Below are 22,692 nucleotides of genomic sequence, written 5' to 3' on the forward strand. Positions count from 1 at the left end.
TAGATACATACTTCCTGTAACTAACAGTAGATTATTGTAAAAATCAGACATCAAAAAACTCTAATATGGGTCTTAAGACAAGTTAGAACTATAACTAGTACAGTAATGGAAGAATATGTACATATTGTATGTGTGACAGCTACAGTATAGCTCCCTCCATAGATACAGTGGAGGAATGCGTGTAGAAACCCAGGAACAGGAAGCGTGTTATTCATTGTATTACCAGGTAAAAAAAACGGGCTGAAAAAGAACACTAATACATCCACCAACAACCAACACACTTTCAGTAGAAGGCAAAGCAATGCAGCAAAGAGCAACTGAGAAGATCTGGAGGTGCTCATTTTAGATGTGCAGACAGTGAAAATTCTGGGGTGCATCACTAGAGGGGTCACCAGCAGGAGGAAGGAGGTCCCGATCCCTCTATACGAGTATAGATCTTTTTATATGACTGGAGGGATCACCAGCAGGAGGTCCTGATTCTTCTATATAGATCTTTATATCACTAGAGGGATCTCCAGCAGGAGGGAGGAGGTCCTAATTCCTCTATATAGATCTTAATATCACTGGAGGGATCACCAGCAGAAGGAAGGAGGTCCTGATTCCTCTATATAGTTCTTTATATCACTGGAGGGATCACCAGCAGAAGGAAGGAGGTCCTGATTCCTCTATATAGATCTTTATATCACTAGAGGGGTCACCAGCAGGAGGAAGGAGGTCCCGATTCCTCTATTTAGATCTTTAAATTACTAGAGGGGTCACCAGCAGGAGGAAGGAGGTCCTGATTCCTCTATATAGAACTTTATATCACTAGAGGGGTCACCAGCAGGAGGAAGAAGGTCCTGATTCCTCTATATAGAACTTTATATCACTAGAGGGGTCACCAGCAGGAGGAAGGAGGTCCCGATTCCTCTATTTAGATCTTTAAATTACTAGAGGGGTCACCAGCAGGAGGAAGGAGGTCCTGATTCCTCTATATAGATCTTTATATCACTAGAGGGATCACCAGCAGGAGGAAGGAGGTCCTGATTCCTCCTCATAGATCTTTTAGTGAGACTTCATTTAGAATACTGTGTCCAGTTCTGGAGACCTCACTTACAAATAGATAATGTAATGAGATGGAACAAAAATGGTGAAAGGTATGAGAGATAAAATATATTAGGAGACATTGCAGGAACATAATATGTACAGATACGCCAGGTTAGGTCTTGTCCAAGCCCAGTAGTAGTTAAAAAGACCCTGTCATGCAAAGCTCATTCCAAAACCCAACTCCCTCTTGGATCCCACATCCGTATCCATTATTCCCCTGTGATGGATTCAACCCCCTTTCTGAGGTACAGCCCATGAGGAGTTGTTTACTATGGAGATCCACCACCTGGTGACCTGCTCTGAAACACAGAATCAATCATTGTGTAACACAATCTTAATGGACAGAAAATATAACTAACCTTACCCATTTCTCATCATTTGTAGTCTGCTCTTGCATGGGCTCGAGGATCTGCCGCTTGCCTCAATTTTAATTGTTTGCTTATCCTGTTACCCGTCTGCAGAAATCTCTTGTCGTTTTTGAGAGGGACCTTCTCAGTAAGTGGAAATGTTTTTTTTTTTGTGTGTGTAAAAATATACATTTTCTTTATTTATTACAAGTATTTAATTTAAAATTGTGATCTTAAAAGTTCTCATTTCCAAGAAATTTTGGCATAAAATCAGGTTCCACCAATTTAGTCAAATTATTTGGAGTCGATGGGAAACACTAAAGTTAAGGTGCTTTTTAATGGGTTTTCAAGGGTGCGGTGGGCTTTCCCCCCCCGAAGATCACAGAGGATCCTTTCAGCTATCGTGGACTTATTTTTGTGCCAAAAAAAATACCCCTTATTAGCCTCATTATTTTGCCTTTTTATTCTCCAAAACTAAAACAGACAACAAAAACAAATAAAAATATATATATATAAAATAGAATAAAAGATTAAATTAAATTGGTGGTCAGTGGGAAGAATGTTCCTTACATTGGGGATCAGTGAGAAGAATGTTCCTTACATTGGTGATCAGTGGGAAGAATGTTCCTTACATTGGAGGTCAGTGAGAAGAATGTTCCTTACATTGGTGATCAGTGAGAAGAATGCTCCTTACAATGGTGATCAGTGAGAAGAATGCTCCTTACATTGGTGATCAGTGAGAAGAATGTCCCTTACATTGGTGATCAGTGAGAAGAATGTTCCTTACATTGGTGATCAGTGAGAAGAATGTTCCTTACATTGGGGATCAGTGGGAAGAATGTTCCTTACATTGGTGATCAGTGAGAAGAATGTTCCTTACATTGGGGATCAGTGAGAAGAATGTTCCTTACATTGGTGATCAGTGAGAAGAATGCTCCTTACAATGGTGATCAGTGAGAAGAATGCTCCTTACATTGGTGATCAGTGAGAAGAATGTCCCTTACATTGGTGATCAGTGAGAAGAATGTTCCTTACATTGGTGATCAGTGAGAAGAATGTTCCTTACATTGGGGATCAGTGGGAAGAATGTTCCTTACATTGGTGATCAGTGAGAAGAATGTTCCTTACATTGGTGATCAGTGAGAAGAATGTTCCTTACATTGGGGATCAGTGAGAAGAATGTTCCTTACATTGGGGATCAGTGGGAAGAATGTTCCTTACATTGGTGATCAGTGGGAAGAATGTCCCTTACATTGGTGATCAGTGAGAAGAATGTTCCTTACATTGGTGATCAGTGGGAAGAATGTTCCTTACATTGGTGATCAGTGAGAAGAATGTCCCTTACATTGGTGATCAGTGGGAAGAATGCTCCTTACATTGGTGATCAGTGAGAAGAATGTTCCTTACATTGGTGATCAGTGGGAAGAATGTTCCTTACATTGGTGATCAGTGAGAAGAATGTTCCTTACATTGGTGATCAGTGAGAAGAATGTTCCTTACATTGGTGATCAGTGAGAAGAATGTTCCTTACATTGGTGATCAGTGAGAAGAATGCTCCTTACATTGGTGATCAGTCTGAAGAATGCTCCTTACATTGGTGATCAGTGAGAAGAATGTTCCTTACATTGGTGATCAGTGAGAAGAACGTTCCTTACATTGGTGATCAGTGAGAAGAATGTTCCTTACATTGGTGATCAGTGAGAAGAACGTTCCTTACATTGGTGATCAGTGAGAAGAATGTTCCTTACATTGGTGATCAGTGAGAAGAATGCTCCTTACATTGGTGATCAGTCTGAAGAATGCTCCTTACATTGGTGATCAGTGAGAAGAATGTTCCTTACATTGGTGATCAGTGAGAAGAATGTTCCTTACATTGGTGATCAGTGGGAAGAATGCTCCTTACATTGGTGATCAGTGAGAAGAATGTTCCTTACATTGGTGATCAGTGAGAAGAATGTTCCTTACATTGGTGATCAGTGAGAAGAATGTTCCTTACATTGGTGATCAGTGGGAAGAATGTTCCTTACATTGGTGATCAGTGAGAAGAATGTTCCTTACATTGGTGATCAGTGAGAAGAATGTTCCTTACATTGGTGATCAGTGAGAAGAATGTTCCTTACATTGGTGATCAGTGAGAAGAATGTTCCTTACATTGGTGATCAGTGAGAAGAATGTTCCTTACATTGGTGATCAGTGAGAAGAATGTTCCTTACATTGGTGATCAGTGAGAAGAATGTTCCTTACATTGGTGATCAGTGAGAAGAATGTTCCTTACATTGGTGATCAGTGAGAAGAATGTTCCTTACATTGGTGATCAGTGAGAAGAATGTTCCTTACATTGGTGATCAGTGAGAAGAATGCTCCTTACATTGGTGATCAGTGAGAAGAATGTTCCTTACATTGGTGATCAGTGGGAAATCACTGAAGCAGGCAGCTATGAAATCCTTGATGCATTTCTTAGACCAAAGGGTCTTCTTCAGGAGAGGAGAAGGATCTGGACGTTAGTATTCTAGTTTGCTTATGAAATCATTAAAAACAGTCATGGGTGCGGCCATTCAAAAAATTCCCAGAGGAGGGATTTCCCGATGTGGTTAGTATCTGGACAATATAGAGGCAAAACGCTGAATGTTCAGGGATACCTAATTACTTGGTAGCTGTTGAAACCTTTTAACGAATGTCCCGCTCTTTGTTACATTCTTGCCATTGTTTAAAAAAATTGAAAGCGACGATACAAAAACAACAATGAATACGCGCTGAGAAAAGAAAACAATAAATGAAACTAAAATACCTTAAATATGCCTACAATGCAAAAAATGCTCTTTAAACAAACAAAGAAAAATGAAAATACAACATTTTTCGTTTCCCTCCAAGCACGCCTTGCTTAAGCAGCTCAATAAATAAACTGGGAACTTTCCCCAACCGTGAAATCGCTCAGAGGTCCTGTGCCGCTCCCCTTTAAAGCTGCGGGTACCGGCAGCCTCTGGGTTCCAAAGAATAGAGAGTATAACAGAAAAGGTTAGGGCGCCCATATAGGTCACATTTTAGACTCTCAATGGCGTCATCCCGTATAACAACAAAATATATCAATCTACAGCAAAAGTTTAAAGTTCAACTTTAGTTTAGGTCAGCGGCCTCCAAACTGCGGCCCAGGAGCTGGATACGGCACTTTGCTTGCCTTTATCTGGCCCTTGGAGCACTATTCCTCCCACTGATACCAATGATGGGACACTATTCCTCCCACTGACACCAATAATGGGACACTATTCCTCACACTGACACCAATGATGGGACACTATTCCTCCCACTGACACCAATAATGGGACACTATTCCTCCCACTGACACCAATAATGGGACACTATTCCTCACACTGACACCAATAATGGGACACTATTCCTCACACTGACACCAATGATGGGACACTATTCCTCCCACTAATACCAATGATGGGACACTATTCCTCCCACTGATACATATGATGGGGCACTATTCTTCCCACTGATACCAGTGATGGAGCACTATTCCTCCCACTGACACCAATGATGGAGAACTATTCCTCCCACTGACACCAATGATGGAGCACTATTCCTCCCACTGACACCAATGATGGAGAACTATTCCTCCCACTGATACCAATGATGGGACACTATTCCTCCCACTGACACCAATGATGGAGAACTATTCCTCCCACTGACACCAATGATGGGGCACTATTCCTCCCACTGATACCAATGATGGGACACTATTCCTCCTACTGATACCAATGATGGGACACTATTCCTCCCACTGATACATATGATGGGGCACTATTCCTCCCACTGATACCAATGATGGGACACTATTCCTTCCATTGACACCAATGATGGGGCACTATTCCTCCCACTGATACCAATGATGGGGCACTATTCCTCCCACTGATACATATGATGGGGTACTATTCCTCCCACTGACACCAATGATGGGGCACTATTCTTCCCACTGATACCAGTGATGGGACACTATTCCTCCCACTGATACCAATGATGGGACACTATTCCTTCCATTGACACCAATGATGGGGCACTATTCCTCCCACTGATACCAATGATGGGGCACTATTCCTCCCACTGATACATATGATGGGGTACTATTCCTTCCACTGACACCAATGATGGGGCACTATTCTTCCCACTGATACCAGTGATGGGACACTATTCCTCCCACTGACACCAATGATGGGGCACTATTCCTCCCGCTGATACCAATGATGGGGCACTATTCCTTCCACTAACACCAATGATGGGGCACTGTTGAGCCAGTGGAAGAGTGAAGAAAATGCTGTGAGTTGTAACTAGGGGGAAAACTTCACCACCTTTAAAATTTTAAATAATATATATATATATATATATATATATATATATATATATATATATATATATATATACACACACTGCTCAAACAAAAATAAAAGATACACTTTGAAAACACACCAGATCTCAATGGGAAAAAAATCTCATGCTGGATATTTATACTGGTATGGACTGGGTAATGTGTTAGGATCTATACTGGTATGAACTGGGTAATGTATGGGGAACTATACTGGTATGAACTGGTAATGTGTTAGGATCTATACTGGTATGGACTGGTAATGGGTTAGGATCTATACTGGTATGGATTGGGTAATGGGTTAGGATCTATACTGGTATGGACTGGGTAATGTGTTAGGATCTATACTGATATGGACTGGGTAATGTATGGGGAACTATACTGGTATGAACTGGTAATGTGTTAGGATCTATACTGGTATGGACTGGTAATGGGTTAGGATCTATACTGGTATGGATTGGGTAATGGGTTAGGATCTATACTGGTATGGACTGGGTAATGTGTTAAGATCTATACTGGTATGGACTGGGTAATGTGTTAGGATCTATACTGGTATGGACTGGGTAATGTGTTCGGATCTATACTGATATGGACTGGGTAATGTGTTGAGATTTATACTGGTATGGACTGGGTAATGTGTTGGGAACTAAAGGATGCCACATCGTTTGATGGAAATTAAAGTGATCACCCTACAGAGGGCTGAATTCAAAGAAACCCCGAAAATCAAAGTGAAAAAATGATGCAGCATTGTCGTGCACCAGGAGGAACCCAGGACCCACTGCACCAGCGCTGGGTCTGATAATGGGTCCAAGGATTTCATCCTGATATCTAATGGCAGTCATAGAGGTCTGTAGAGGTCTGTGCGTTCCTCCATGGATATGCCTCCCCAGACCATCACTGACCCACCACCAAACCATGCTGAATGCTGTTAGAGGCAGCATAACGTTCCCCATGGCTTCTCCAGACCCTTTCACGTCCATCACATGTGTTCAGGCTCTCATTCAACCTGCTCTCATTTGTGAAAAGCACAGGGCTCCAGTGGCAGACCTGCCAATTCCGGTGTTCAGTGGCAAATGCCAATCGGGCTCCGTGGTGCTCTCAGGCCACCTCGGGGACTACAGGTAACAGGTCAAGTTGGTTGGTCGCAGACTTTGAATTTTCCATGGATTTTTCCTTGGCCTTTTATTGACTTATGTTGCCCTCCAATGCTCCTTGCTGCAAAGGCCAGTTATAGGTGGGGGCAGTGGGTAACATTTTGTAAAGAGGATGACACAGACAGGAAGATTTCAAGGAGGCAAATCCAAGAGCTGCCCAAGCTTTGAAACTTATTTGTAATTCAACAAAATTATATTTTTCCCCTTGCAGTGCTGTCGACGTTCAGTGAGGAAGCAGCTTGATCATAATATTGCTTTCCATAAGCTTCTGGGTTATACCATTGCCCTTATGACAGGTAAGACCACCACAATTAAGCTCAACCTCTTACTTCCTGGTTCAAATGTCCTAACATCACCAGCTCCGCTCTTACGCGTTGCGTCACAATTATTATAATCTTATATTTCATACACATGCAATAGGATTAATTGGTTGTATCATTCTTATTATTATTATTTTATTTTCAAAAAGGTGATCCTTTTGTATTCTTCAATTGATGCTCAGGAGGTGAATTGAAACAATCAGTGTTTTTCCATCATTTAAATTTTTATTAAAATATTAATAATACACCCACATTTGTTTGTGCACAACACTGGCGCACCACAGATAAAAAGCGTATACGCTTTCCCCTTAAGAGATAATTCAGCGGTAGTGCTCTGGACAAAAAAAAACTCTTCCTGGTTCAGATGTCCTGGCATCACCAGCTCCGTCCTTACGCGTTGCATTACACAATTATTATAATCGCTTATCTTTTATACACATGCATTAGGATTTATGGTTTATTGTTTGCTTGTATTATTATTATTATTTTACAAAAAGGTGCTACTTTGTATTCTCCAATTGTTTCTCAGAAAGAGCATTGAAACAACCACAGTTCCCATTAAAAATTTTCCAGTTTTAATAAAATATTAAAAATACATTTGTGCACGACACTGCGGCACCACAGATAAAAAGCGCATACACTTTACCCTTTAAGAGATAATTCAGCGCTCATGCTCTGGACAAAAAAAGGCCTTACTTTCTGGTTCAGACGTCCTGACGTCACCGACTCCGCCCTAATGCGTTGCATCACAATTATTATAATAGCTAGGATTTATGATTTATTTATTGGTTGTTTTATAATTATTATTATTTTATTTCCCTTTTTTCCTTACATGTACACCACACTATCTTCAGCTATCCACACCATTGCACACTTGTTCAACGTCGAAAGATTTTACGATGCTGCAATATCTAAGAACACCACCCTTGAAGGAATGTTATCGAGCATTAATGATGGCTGGGTCAACCCTGTCAGATCCGAGAAACAGGTACTTCATATGTTGCGGAGGGGGGATCCAATCCGTGGAAGTTCAATTTCTGTGTGGAACTCCGCTTTGAAGACATAGCGTTGGATAAGTTGAGCTGTTCCCGAGAAGACAATGTAGCCTAGAGTCACCTTAGTGTGAGTTTAGCATTAAGGCTGCTCCCTGATGGGGGAGGGGGTGTAAGACTTTTAGCATTCCTCCTCATTGTAAGGGATGCCAGGACATGATCTGACCAATGGTGGTGGGTCTCCTTTTATCTAACTTCTCCAAGGGCATTTGGAACCTATTCTACTAATCCTCTACCGTATTCAGCTTGTATGTCTGTTACTCTATTATCATTCCTTTTTCTGCATGAAGTCCCTGTCTTCTTCTTCAGGAGGGTATTTCTTGAGTTGGCCACATTACTGCCTGGGTGATGGGGATGTAATGGAGTCAATGGTCTTTTTCAGGTTATCACCTTCTGGAGGAATTTCTTTTTTCGCACTAATGTGGGGCTACTCTGGGGCATGGACTTGGGTCTGGGCAGAGAACAGGTCCCGTTTTGCAGGGTAAAGGGGGCTCAAAGAAGGTAGTCCTGAAGTCTTCTCCCAGGGGTGATGTCTGCACTTTGCTGCCTCGATATGGAGTCTCTGGGAGAGCCCATGCTAGGGAACACCACAAGGCAGTCCGAACGAAATACTGAAAGAGTTAACATCCCTGCATATATTCACGCTACATGAACACTTCCTATTGGCTAAGAAAAGGTGTATGTCAGGTGCTGGACTCTTTGGCAGTTCTACCATAAAAGTGGTCCTCCCCCCCCCCCCACCATAAGGGAAAAAGCCTCCACTGGGAAATGCAAGTGAACTCTGCAAAGAAGGACACCAAGGTCATCTTAAGAGTCCATAATCATTTATGGCTGATAAAACTGAGACAAGAGGAAGGTAAAAACTTATTGGCCATCCATGTTGGGGTCCTTTAAAGTTCTGAAGACCACAGCGGTGTAATGAGTGACTTCACGAAAAGGCAACCGGTCTAGGAAGCCACAGAATGCAGAGCTGGTTCCAGGGGCCATTTTAAGAGCATCATGAGCCCCTGGGCAAAGTGATGTACTGGAGCCCCCACCAGCCTACCCCCAACTGACACACCTACTGTAAAGAATTAAAGTATAAATAGTTGATAGAATTAAACATATATTTATTAGTAATTTCAATAAAATAAATTCTAAACAATAAGAAAACATGCCATAAATCAAAGACCAATGAACACAAAGGGCACAGTACGGGGGGGGGGGGGGGGGGGGTTAATCAGAAGGGAACAGTTCAGGTTCTGGGATGCTCCAGGGACAGCTTACTAAAAACCGTAACTGTCCCAGCAAATCCGGGATAGTTGGCAAGTATGATGTGATGCAAGATAATCATGGGGCCCCAATGCACCTGGGGCCCCCGGGCAGTGCCCAGGGGTATCCATGCATTAAGATGGCCCTGGCTGAATCCACAGTATGGCACACCCAGGAGCGGTCTTGTCAAGAGAGACAAATAGTGGAGTTAAAAAAGCAAACAGCATTTCAAAATTGCATTGTCAAGAATGATGATAAAACTGGAGATTTGAAAAGATTGAAAATTTGTTTTGAAAAGACATCAACGTGTTACTGAGATTTTAGTAATTAGTTTTACATCTACATTAATGAGCACGGACTTTATTTCATAGAATTGCAACATTTTGGTGTATATCTATACTATGTTTGGTGTATATGTATACTATGTTTGGTGTATATGTATACTATTTTTGGTGTATATCTATACTATGTTTGGTGTATATCTATACAATGTTTGGTGTATATGTATACTATTTTTGGTGTATATGTATACTATTTTTGGTGTATTTGTATACTATGTTTGGTGTATATCTATACTATGTTTTGGTGCCGATGTATACAATACTTTGGTATAGTTCTATGTAGCAACCTCCTAGTTCAGAGTCGGCCTCGAGGTAAATTTAGTTGGCTCCTCTAACAGTGGAGCAAAGTGTTGATTACTTAGGGCTGTTCAATGTCTCACAGGCTGCTGATCTGCTACTTCCCCCCCATCTTCTTCTAGAGACTTCTAGAAGTATAGTGGGAGGGAGAGCAGGACGGAGCCTGAATATTTGTGCAACTCTGGCCAATCCCTGGCAAAGTGTTCCCAGAAGGTGGCGGGAGAGCCCATAAATATTGGGAGGGCTGGAGGTCTGGGTCAGAGTTCCTAGGTCCAGTCCTTCAAGAGGAGACCCCTGCGCTGGGGGCTATGCCCCTGAGGCAGAGAGAGGAAGCCAGAGGAGCCTTTGAAGACATTGAGGTCCCAGCTAGGCTTAGCAGGGGGGACCTACTGAAGCAGGGCCAGATTAACATAGAGGCTATTGGAGCTGCAGCTCCAGGCTAGTACCTTTAAATGTAGGCCCAGCCACCCAAAAAGAAAAGGCCGCGCACAGAAAGCGATAGGGGGGACATAGATGGGGTGGGGGTTCAGACCAGAGCAGAGTTACCGACTGTCCGTTATAGAGAATATTTGTGAAAAACAGGACGCTTTACTCCCATCTGTAATTGTCAATGAACAGGAACAATGCATTTGCAGTTCTTATATCAGCCGTTTTCTGATTGGGAACTCTAATATAAGGGGGAACTCGGCAAACTCTGATATTAAGGGGGGGGGGGCTCTGGTGACCAGCGACCCCCTTACATCAGAGTTCCTCTTTACACCAGAGTCTGCAGTGTTCCCCCTTAAATTACGGTACGCAGGATTTCCTTTTATATTAGGGTCTGCAGAGTTCCCCCTTGCTGCACTGTAAGGGGGAACCCTGTAGACTCTGATGTAAAGGGAAACTTTGGGGACTCTGACGTAAGGGGGAACTCTGTGGACTCTGATGTGAGGAGGAACTCTGTGGACTCTGATCTAATGGAGAACTCTGTGGACTTTCCATAAAAAGGCCCAAGATCCTCAGGACCAGGCCCATGATGCTCTTAATCCAGCCTTGCACTGAAGAGCGGAAGACTAAGACTAAGAGACTAAGCAGAGCAGCCAGAAGCCAAGCAGTCCTCAAGTTGTTCTACAGTCCCGGGGTATCGTGACCCTCATCCCTATCATAAAAAAACCCTCAGAGAAACCCCTAGACTGGTCTTTGAGAAGAATTCTGAAAATGCTGTGTGCCTGGCTGCGCATGCTGTGAGTGCCGAAAATAGACCCAAATTACCAATGGCTCCTGTGGGGGGGTGGGGGGTAGCACTACAAGCTATACAAATGTGTATAGAAAACTTGTATATTACTGTCTGAATAGGTTATGATTGTCCTAGGATTGTCCAATTCTTTAAAACAATGAATGCACAGCTATTGTTACTTATATTGTCACTTATACTCCGTTTTCTTTCTCTCCCAGATACAGTTATATATCTGCTTTACAACCATTGCTGGAGTTACGGGTGTGGTGATCACACTGGCTTTGATTTTAATGATTACGTCCTCCACGGAGTTCATTCGCAGATGCTACTTTGAAGTTTTCTGGTATACGCATCACCTCTTTGTCATCTTCTTCGCCGGTCTCCTGATTCATGGAGTAGGGTGAGTATCTATCTATATGATACAGGATTCTGATACAGGTCACAAACTCTTTTTGTAAGATTTCAATGATAGAAGTTCAGGAGCAGAATATTTTATCCATGTGGCTCGGGTTGTGTTGGTGGGTAAAAATAGGAATTTGGTCTGAAAACCAACATATCGCTTTCAGTAACTGTCACAGTTGCCAGATGAAGGGAACCCTGTGAGCTGACCTAAAATGTTCCCGTATTTTATTTTGACTGAATTAAAGTGGTTTTTGCACTATTACCTTGGTGTGCGAAAAACCAACCCTTGTCACGTTAGGGGTCAAGCTTGGAGAACAGTAGTTATTGCAGTAGAGAGGCTCCCACCAACCAGTGGCAGGTATACAAGAAGGTCACCCTGGCGGATGACATGGGCTCACCCGAGGTGCGGGGTCTAAGCACTAACCTGATGGTGGAGTGGTGGAGATGGATTTTGCTGTGTGTTAGTACCAGGTCTTGGTCCTCAAGATCGCCCCACCAGGAGGTGAGCAAGCCGTGGTCCAGTGGAAGATATAGCAGATAGGGATCAAGCAGAAGCGTAGTCAGTAAACAAGACAAAGGTCAGCAACAAGTGGTTGCAGGTTGGGATCAAGCAGAAGCATACCTCCCAACTTTTTGAGATGGGAATGAGGGACACCTATCAGCAAAAGCATGCAGGCATAGGACACACCCCCTGCTACGCCCCCTTAAAGGAGAATTGCACAAAAAAAAAAACAAGATTGGTTAAACCCACAATTGCTTTTTTACCACTGCTATTCCTTTATATTGGCTTTTGGAATTAACAAATGCAGCAATTTAGAAATCAGATGAAATGTTTAGTGCTGTAAAACACTTTTTGATAGATAAAAAGTGCATTTTAAAAACATCCTATATAAATTGGACCAAAATAAGGGACAAATGAGGAATGAGGGATAGAGGGACATTGCTCCAAATCAGTCCCTCGTAATCAGGGACAGTTGGGAGCTATGCAGAAGCATAGTCACTAAACAAGCCAAAGGTCAGTAACGAGTGGTTGCAGGTTGAGATCAAGCAGAAGCGTAGTCAATAAACAAGACAAAGGTTGGTAACAAGTGGTTGCAGGTTGGGATCAAGCAGAAGCGTAGTCAATAAACAAGACAAAGGTTGGTAACAAGTGGTTGCAGGTTGGGATCAAGGGGAAGCATAGTCGAGCAACAAGCCCAAGGTCGGTAACCAATGATAGCGTAAATACGGACAGCAGCTGGAGTCATAACAGTGAGATATTGGCTGGAATGAGCACAAAAATCTGGCAAACAGGACATGCAAAGGCATGGCTTAAGAAAGAAGGAAGTGGGAGGGGCAAAGGGTTCGAGGTTCAAGAGAAACAAGGCAAGGTTGTCTAAGAAATCAGGCAGGGAGCTGTGCAGGATCGTAGGTGGCTCCGCAAGAATAGATACCACCCAATACAGCAGAGGTTGCGGGTTCAGATCTGGGTCCTGACAGCCTTACTTGCATCTGCAATTTGGTTGGTACCAGCCCAGTCAGGCATTTTAAAGTGTATGCTTAGTGATTAGCACTTCTGCTTTGGAGTTTGAAATCCGGCCATAACATATCTGCATGAAGTCTGCATGTTCTCCCTGTGCTTGTGTTGGATTTATCCAGTACTCCAAAGACATGCTTCAGGCCCATGGCAAATTTTTTGTTCATTTCCTCCAATATGAGATACCCAGCATAGCAATAGTACACGAAGGCCCTCAAAAAAGATCAACCTGTGTGTCACAATGTGATCATATCGATCGCTTTCGCCTGCACATTACATTTATTATGTACTATTACATTTGCAGGCGTATAGTGAGAGGACAGACACCTGATAGCATGAAGCACAATAATTATGACTCCTGCCATGATAAATTTGGGACATGGAAGGTAAAAAATGGAGGAAGCAGAGATGATGATGAAGAAGATGAATGCCTTATGCCCAGTTTTCAGGGCAATGAACCTATGGTAAGAAATACAATTGACATTTCTATTCGTTTCACTTGATTTTGACTGTAGCACTAAGTTGGAGCAGTGAGCTTATACTATACTCCTTTATGGATCCTAAATTAAGATGGTCCTGGACTGAAAAAATGGAGATTTACTATGTTAAAGTGAACGTTTAGAAATGGTAACTTTGCCTAAGCTTTACCCCGAACTACTATATGTATCTTGTGTCTTGAATTCCTCCTGAGAAATAGCAGCCCACTTCCTGGTATGTGATTGTGCCTAGGCACTCCTGTTCTGTATAGCTGTATATCTGCAGTGTGAGATCTAAGGCACTGCTGCTTCTGACTGCTAGTTTCATGAAATTTGGAGTGAGATTTGGTGAGGGTACTACTGTGTTGCTCACTGTTCTGGAGGCTCCTGAGTACTTTTTGGAGTCTCTGACGTGAGAAAACAAAGCCCTGCCTCTTCCAAGATGGCTCGGCCTCTGCCACAATAGCTCTGCCCTGCTTTTGCCAAGATGGCCTTGCCTCTGCCAAGATGGCCATGTCTCTGCAAAGATGGCTCTGCCTCTTCAAAGATGGCCCTGCCTCTACCAAGATGACTCTGCCAATATGGCTCTGTCCTGTCTCTGCCAAGATGGCTCTCCCTCTGCCAAGATGGTGCTGGCTGTTCCAAGATGGCCCTGCCTCTGCCAAGATGGCTTTGCCTCTGCCAAGATGGCCCTGCCTCTGCCAAAATCAGAGACACAGTGCAGAACAAAGCAATGCTGGCGATTAGTCCCATGCCCGCTGCCTGCATTTTCTTTGAGCACAGCTTTCAGAATTCAGTTCCTCTTTAAAGTTCATGTCCGAGCATGACAAATGTACCCCCATAAATCCCTCTCCCACTCTATTGAGCAAGTTAAAGCGTCATATTTTCTTTACTTTGTTCCTGTAGCAAGAAACATTAAATCCTGTGATATCATCATAAAAATTCTTGCATGGAGAGCTCAGTTCCTATTGATGTAGGCACCCCCTCCCCCCACAGGAACTACATCTCCCAAGACCCCTTTTCCTATACTCAGGCTCTTGTGAGTCAATGCAACAGCTTTGTTTTGCTAGAAAGGAAATCAGTGGGTGCATGTGGAGAAGAACGAGGGTGGAGCGGTGACCAAACCGGTTGGGTTTTTAGGGCAGTAAAGGCCTAGTGTTGTCACCCCAAGCAGGAAGTCGGGAGCACACTGGATTTTTGGTAGATCTAAAGGTGTTTTTTGTATTTGCAACAATTGTAAAGGGAAAAAAGAAGGAAATGTCCATGTATTGCAGAGATATACTAAATATATATATATATATTATTCAATTATAATTATATTATTTTTTGTCCTGACATTCCTGATGAGGTTTAGTGTATAGGTTCTTATTTTTACTTTAACTTAATTGATTTATTTGTTATCTTTCTAGACCTGGAAGTGGATCTTGGCACCAATAATCTTGTATGTTTTTGAAAGACTTCTGAGATTTTATCGTTCACAACAGAAAGTTGTTGTCATAAAGGTGAGCGCAAATATATATAAGCTAAGATTTACCTCCGTATGATGCCAATAACATTGTCTTTGGGATTATACCCTATACGGCTAAAGAATTTTGGACACCCCATCAAATGTTTCCAGTTGCAAGACATCTTGGGCATGTTCAAAGGAGCCTGATAGGTTGAAAGGGTTATAAACACGATGAGAACTCTTGAGTTATGAAACAAAATCTGCATGTCCCCCTTTTCTTGGTCATTATATTCTACCAACACTGGACCTTTAGAGTGGCTGTAAGAATTGGGGACCAATAAGAAACCAGTTGCTCTTGCTCTGGTATTCTCTTGACTGGTTCCAGTACGGTTGTCGTCCCCTCTTGTCTGGGCATACCGTTTCCAAATGCTGATACATCTTCCAGTCAAAATTTTGTAGCACAGTGTTTCGAGATAAGGGGTGTCAAATTCAATTTCATTGCAGGCTGCATTAGCATTATGGTTGCTCTTAAAGGACTGGTTGCATCTGTAAGACCAGATGTCCAGTGCACCCTCCCCCCTTTTAAATCAGATGTCAAGATCTCCGTAGACGGGAGGATGCTGCGGCTGCACAGAGAGGTGCAGGACCTGTAGAAGGAATTCTGTCCTCAATGTCGCAATGGTAGACACAACTAAACCTGAGTAGAGACCAAAGGAAACATAACATTGGAAGCCAATGTTGTGTTCCTATTTGTTTCTAAGTGCAAAAGTTGGTTGTGGTCCTTTAAGGTGTTTTTCTGTCTACCATTAGTGTTGTTAATTTGGTCACAATATTGGTCCCTGATTTGTGAATTGCTTTGCATGTCTGCTGTGGTCATAATGTCATTATGATCTAAGCCAGCCATTGTCAACCAGGGTTTTGTGGAACCCTAGGGTTCCTCCAGGGTTGGTTGGGGGTTCCTTGAGCTGTTCCTAACTCTCCCTCCATCTGATGGTGCCTGCAAAGTTCCAGGTCCAATGACACTTGGTAGAGCCAGCAGCATGACTACAGGGGTGTCATTCTAGCCCCCCCTCTATCGGCAGTATTCTTCAGACTTGCCACCACCAACGTAAGGGGCATTTTCCCAATGACCCCCGATGGACTAATCTTACCAGGGGTTCCCTGATTCCCAGATTTGGGTGTGCTTCATGGAGAATGGGAAAATTGTGTCTACATTGTTTGGCCTAAAACCAAATAAGTATAAAAGTGTTGGGTGGTTAAGGAAGTGAAGGTAAGCAATAAAAAAATGTTTACCTTGAAGCATGAACTTTAAGTTGGCATGTTTTCCAGCAAATTACGCAATGGAATTTTTATGAAAATGTCTAATGCACTTTATTACCAAGAGTGTGTGGAGGACATCTCCCAAATCTATTGAGGTCCACTGAAGGGTGCAGTCATTGCTACATCATACATAGGCAAGTTAGACAATTGTGCTTATTAGACATGTGCAAGTCGTTTATTTACAAATCGAAGTTCGGACAAAATCCGACTTTCCAACTAGAATAAAACAAATAAAGCCATCTTCTGAAACTCAAATTTCAAATCGATTTGAAAATAACGAATATACAAAACTAATTCTGAAAATGAATCATTCTAACATAACGAATATGACGAAGCTAAATATTTAACTTAACGAACGAATCTGAAATGAAACAAATGTTTCCGTCGTGCGCATCTTTTATGGCTCTTCCAACCTTGTGAAGGTCCTTTTCCGCTCCAACATGACTGTGTCCCAAAGCCAGCTCCATAAAGACGTAGTTTTTGATGAGTTTGGTGTGGAGGTCTCCACAGAACCCTGACCCTCAACCCTACTGAACACCTCTGGGATGAATTGGAATTTGTGAGCCAGGTCTTCTCATCCAATATCGGTCCTGACCCTCATAAATCGCCCACCAATTCCCACAGACACCCTCCAAAATCTTGTAGAAACCTTTCCTAGAAGAGTGAAAGCTGTTATAGCCTCAAATGGGAAACCAACTCTAAATGAATGACAATGGTTTGGGGGATGGAATGGCCAACAAACTCATAGGTGGTGATGGTCAGATCTCCACCAGTCTTCATTTCGTTGGTGAAATGAACACTGGTACTGGAGATTTTAGTCGACTAAAACTAATAAAATACGATTAAAACTAATATGGCCTTTCAGTCAAAAGACTATGACTAAAACTAAATTGAAATTTGACGTCAGAAATTAACACTGATCTCCACAAACATTTGGCCATGTAGTCTATGCCATTCAATCAAATGTTTACTTTAATCTCTAAACTAGTGATTTAGCTGCTATAGGTTAACAAGTTTACCTGTTTTATTACAGTATTTTTGTTCTTTTTCAAGACTGTCAGTCACCCATCCAAAGTCTTAGAAATACAAATGAAAAAACGTGGATTCAAAATGGAAGTTGGCCAGTACATATTCATCAACTGCCCATTGATTTCGGCCCTGGAATGGCACCCGTTTACTCTCACCTCTGCTCCAGAAGAAGACTTCTTCTCTGTACATATCCGATCTGCGGGGGATTGGACGGATAGACTCATTCAAGTTTTTCAGGATCAAGATCAGAAAACACCTTGGTGAGAATTACCATTGACAGAAAGGTCTTCTCAAAGATCAAACCATTTGTACACTCTTCCACTGCCAAGTACTATTATTTCATGTATTATCCTTTATCACCCATTGATGTTGAGGGGTTTCCTCGAACATAGGTACACCACTCATAAGATGTTCTATAATCCCACATATAGTTCGGTATGTGCACCAATAGATCAATGTTTGAGTAGATTTTCCAAGATTTTTCTGCTACTAGGAGGCATTGTTAAGTGATAACGAAACCCTAAGCTCATTGGTGTTTGTGTGTGTCCTCGCAAGGTAGATTCATTCCCTTAACTTGACCATTGTCGAAATTGTTGGGAAATCCAAAATTTTACATTTAAAGAGGAGGATGAGACGTTGGACAAGGGTCTCCAACCAATACAAACAGAGGTCCTTACCTCAGCCCAATGGCTTAGGTTTGGCCACTCTTCACAAAACCAGGACCCCTCCAAAAGGGAGGAAGGACTGAAGAGTAATAATTTATAGAGTATCACTAAGAGTCTGCAGGGGCTGCTGACATCACATCCAAGATGGCGGCCCCCAACCACAGTCTCAGGACTTTTGGATGTCTATACATGGGAGGCTTTGACAAGGAAATAACACGCCTAAAAAGCACATACAATCTTATGGGAGGATTATTGTTGAATTGAATGGTCTGGCGACAGGGTCACTTTAATCACTTGCCGTCCGCTGTATAGCAAAATGATGACGGCAAAGTGGTTGTGTTATCCTGACAGGACGTCATATGACGCGATCAGGATAACAGAGCTGGCTCGCCCACCCGCAGGGGAAGGGGGGGTGCGCAGCGCGGCGATCGGAGGTGCTGTGTGTCAGTCTGACACACAGCAACTCCGATCATGGTATGGAGCCTCTGACAGAGGCTTCTTACCACGTGTTCAGCTGTGACCAATCACAGCTGATCATCGCGTGAACCAGGAGGTGACGGTAAACGGCTTTCCTCGAATCACGCTGACAGAGAGAGCCGATCGGCGGACCATTCAGACCATTCATTGGCAGACCATTCATTTCAACAATAATACTCCCATAAGATTGTATGCGTTTTTTAGGCGTGTTATTCCTTGTCAAAGCCTCCCTTGTTTAGACATTCAAAAGTCCTGAGACTGCGGCTGGGTGCCGCCATCTTGGATGTGATGTCGGCAGCCCCTGCAGACTCTTAGTGATACTCTATAATATTCCCCTTCACTCCTTCCTCCCTTTTGGAGGGGTCCTCGTTTTGTAAAGAGTGGCCAAACCTAAGCCATTGGGCTGAGGTAAGGACCTCTATTTGTATTGGTTGGAGACCCTTGTCCAACGACTCATCCTCCTCTTTAAATATAAAATTTTGGATTTCCCAACAATTTCTGTCTCGGTGACAATGGTCGAGTAATCAGCACAGCCCCTATCAAAAGGTGCCCATCTCCTGCCGGCCTGTCCCCCTCTATAAACGCCCATAAAAGTGCCAATCAGTGCCCAAAAAACTGCCAATCAGTGCCCCATCAGTAATGCCTGTCAGTAGCTCCTCATCAGTGCTGCCTATCCAGTGCCGCCTATCAGTGCCGTCAGTGCTGCCTATCAGTGCCCATCCGTTTTTTTTCTTTTCAAAATTGTCGGTCTTTTTTCGTTTATAGCGCAAAAATTTAAAACTGCAGAGGTGATCAAATACCACCAAAAGGAGAGTGACGCAACACCTAATTTTATATTGAATACGAGATCAGAGACAAGAGTATTCAATTTTCTTCATTTCCTCCACATTGTTTTTCCCTATTAGTCTGAAGGTTGATGGACCATTCGGGACAGCTAGTGAAGACGTCTTTAAGTACGAAGTCAGCATGCTAGTAGGGGCCGGTATCGGGATCACCCCCTTCGCCTCCATCCTGAAATCCATATGGTACAAGTTTCAGCATGAAGATGAAAGGCTGAAAACCAAAAAGGTAACAGAGATTCATTTTGGGGTTGTTTGTCTTCCTTATTTTCCTTGTTAGCCAATTAACCAGGAATTGCTCACGAACCTGAAGAACTGAGGTCTGAGTGAATCACAACCGACATGTTGCCTAAGTGATCGGATTATTGTGACATGAAATTTAAAAGCCAAGAGACAGATATAGTCTGTATTACTGGCTGCATGTGCCCCTTCCCTCCAGTCTTGTTGCCCCCCCCCCCCACTGTGAGTCTTTATGACCTTGTGAGGACCCCATCAATAGACCTAATGAGAAGTGTTCACGTCACCAGGTAGTGACATGGGCACCCATTGAAGAACCTTCCCACTCTGCGGTGAAGAAGAAAAAAGATGTAAGACAACCCCTCCCCCTTCTAATCACATGACTGTAGAATTAGGGAAGTAATTGGGAAATGTCAGATTTTTTTTTTTTTTTTTTTGGTGCATTAGCTAGAGCAGGGGTCTCCAAACTTCAACCAACGGTCAGTTTACTGTCCTTCAGACAGATTGGGCCCAGTGGGGGTAGAAAATGTATCAGGCCCGGCATCAGTGGGATTAATTATGGCCTCAGTGTTGGTGGTCAGTAGGAGGAAGAAGAGTGCCCCATCATTGGTATCAATGGGAAGAATAAGTACCCCATTATTGGTATCAGTGGGAGGAATAGTGTCCTATCATTGGTATCACTGGGAGGAATAGTGTCCCATCATTGGTATCAGTGGGAGGAATAGTGCCCCATCATTGGTATTAGTAGGAGGAATAGTGTCCCATCATTGGTATCAGTGGGAGGAATAGTGCCCCATCATTGGTATCAGTGGGAGGAATAGTGCCCCATCATTGGTATCAGTGGGAGGAATAGTGTCCCATCATTGGTATCAGTGGGAGGAATAGTGTCCCATCATTGGTATCAGTGGGAGGAATAGTGTCCCATCATTGGTATCAGTGGGAGGAATAGTGACCCATCATTGGTATTAGTAGGAGGAATAGTGTCCTATCATTGGTATCAGTCGGAGGAATAGTTCCCCCCATCATTGGTGTCAGTGGGAGGAGTAGTACCCTATTAATGGTGTCAGTGGGAGGAATAGTGGCCCATCATTGGTATCAGTGGAAGAAAAGGTGCCCCATTGTGGGTGTCAGTGGGTGGAATACTGCCCCAAGGGCCAGATAAACGCTAGAAAAGCGCTGCACCCAGCCATCTGGACAGTTTTGTGACCACTGATCTAGAGGAAATGGAAGTATTGTCTGTGCTGGGTCTTTCCTTGCTGGACCTCAGATTTAACAAACCCTCCAACACAAAGGACCCTCGCACTCTGCATTAGAGAAAGAAGAAGACTCAGCCCCCCCCCCCCCCCCCCCCCAACATCATATGATCACAAATTTAGGGTTTGGGAAGGACAAAAATAGTCAACTGACAGCACCACATCCCATAATTATCTGTGAAGTAAGGACAAAGGCTAAATTGGCCTAACGGGGATAGGGGAAAAAAGAGACAAATTCCCTTTTCCCCTGGGACTTTTAAGGTGCTTCTTAACTTAATGATTGAACAATAATTTCCGTACCAGTTATAAAATTATTATTTTTATTTAATAAAGATTAAAAATATCTATGTCTCACACAGAAAGAAAGAGACATAAAAAAGCGCTTAAACATAAATAATTGGAACATAAAGTCATTAACATTATACAATGCTACATAAAGCAGCTACTTATAGGTGCCATAACAATCTGCCACTTGCTCGACATGTTTCGCTCAAATGTGAGCTTCTTCAGGAGTATTTAAAGGCAAATGATTGTGGTGGACTCTAAATAATGAAAGAATAAGCAAAGATCAATACATCAAAAATTCAAATATATACAAAATATATACAAAGCATAACCCAAGATATTAGACTTGGTTGATACACTGGTACAGAACACTGGAGTATATATACATAGATCTAAAAAAAAACCCACATAAACTAAATAGTTATAAGTAAAAGAGATTTAAATTGCATATCTTACCAAGCTGCAGTACAACCCTGTAGCATAAGTGCCCGCATAGAATAGAGCTGGTGCCAACTTTAAAAGTAGGGGATTCTCATGGGGGAGGGGACCTCAATGTCAAAAAGGTGACCACAGGAGTATATAATCTTTATAATCTGCACTGGCTGGGAGACCTTTATGGTCCCGATCAGGTTTAGCAATTGGTTCTATTTAAGGTAATACACTCTTAAATATATGGGTGTTTTGGTATCAAAGTGATATCCTATGCGATCCCTTCATTTAATCCATACTTTATCTCTTATTCCTTTAAGGGCCTGTTCAAGTACTTTATTATACTCCTGTGGTCACCTTTTTGACATTGAGGTCCCCTCCCCCATGAGAATCCCCTACTTTTAAAGTTGGCACCAGCTCTATTCTATGCGGGCACTTATGCTACAGGGTTGTACTGCAGCTTGGTAAGATATGCAATTTAAATCTCTTTTACTTATAACTATTTAGTTTATGTGGGTTTTGTTTTAGATCTATGTATATATACTCCAGTGTTCTGTACCAGTGTATCAACCAAGTCTAATATCTTGGGTTATGCTTTGTATATATTTTGTATATATTTGAATTTTTGATGTATTGATCTTTGCTTATTCTTTCATTATTTAGAGTCCACCACAATCATTTGCCTTTAAATACTCCTGAAGAAGCTCACATTTGAGCGAAACATGTCGAGCAAGTGGCAGATTGTTATGGCACCTATAAGTAGCTGCTTTATGTAGCATTGTATAATGTTAATGACTTTATGTTCCAATTATTTATGTTTAAGCGCTTTTTTATGTCTCTTTCTTTCTGTGTGAGACATAGATATTTTTAATCTTTATTAAATAAAAATA

General features: G+C 42.4%; 1 protein-coding gene across 1 annotated transcript in view; it reads left to right on the forward strand.

Annotated features, from left to right (window-relative positions):
* The window catches only part of NOX1 (NADPH oxidase 1), a 37,376-nt gene that overhangs the window by 5,640 nt on the left and 9,044 nt on the right, over positions 1 to 22,692 (forward strand). The window contains exons 3-10 of the mRNA XM_073600716.1: positions 1,471 to 1,581; positions 7,162 to 7,246; positions 8,125 to 8,258; positions 11,646 to 11,827; positions 13,650 to 13,809; positions 15,231 to 15,323; positions 17,642 to 17,877; positions 19,665 to 19,827. Of these exons, the coding sequence (XP_073456817.1) occupies positions 1,471 to 1,581; positions 7,162 to 7,246; positions 8,125 to 8,258; positions 11,646 to 11,827; positions 13,650 to 13,809; positions 15,231 to 15,323; positions 17,642 to 17,877; positions 19,665 to 19,827 (1,164 nt within the window). The remainder of the gene's footprint in view (positions 1 to 1,470; positions 1,582 to 7,161; positions 7,247 to 8,124; positions 8,259 to 11,645; positions 11,828 to 13,649; positions 13,810 to 15,230; positions 15,324 to 17,641; positions 17,878 to 19,664; positions 19,828 to 22,692) is intronic.

The sequence above is a fragment of the Aquarana catesbeiana genome, linkage group LG09 (assembly GCF_042186555.1).
Source record: "Aquarana catesbeiana isolate 2022-GZ linkage group LG09, ASM4218655v1, whole genome shotgun sequence".
Taxonomy (NCBI): domain Eukaryota; kingdom Metazoa; phylum Chordata; class Amphibia; order Anura; family Ranidae; genus Aquarana; species Aquarana catesbeiana.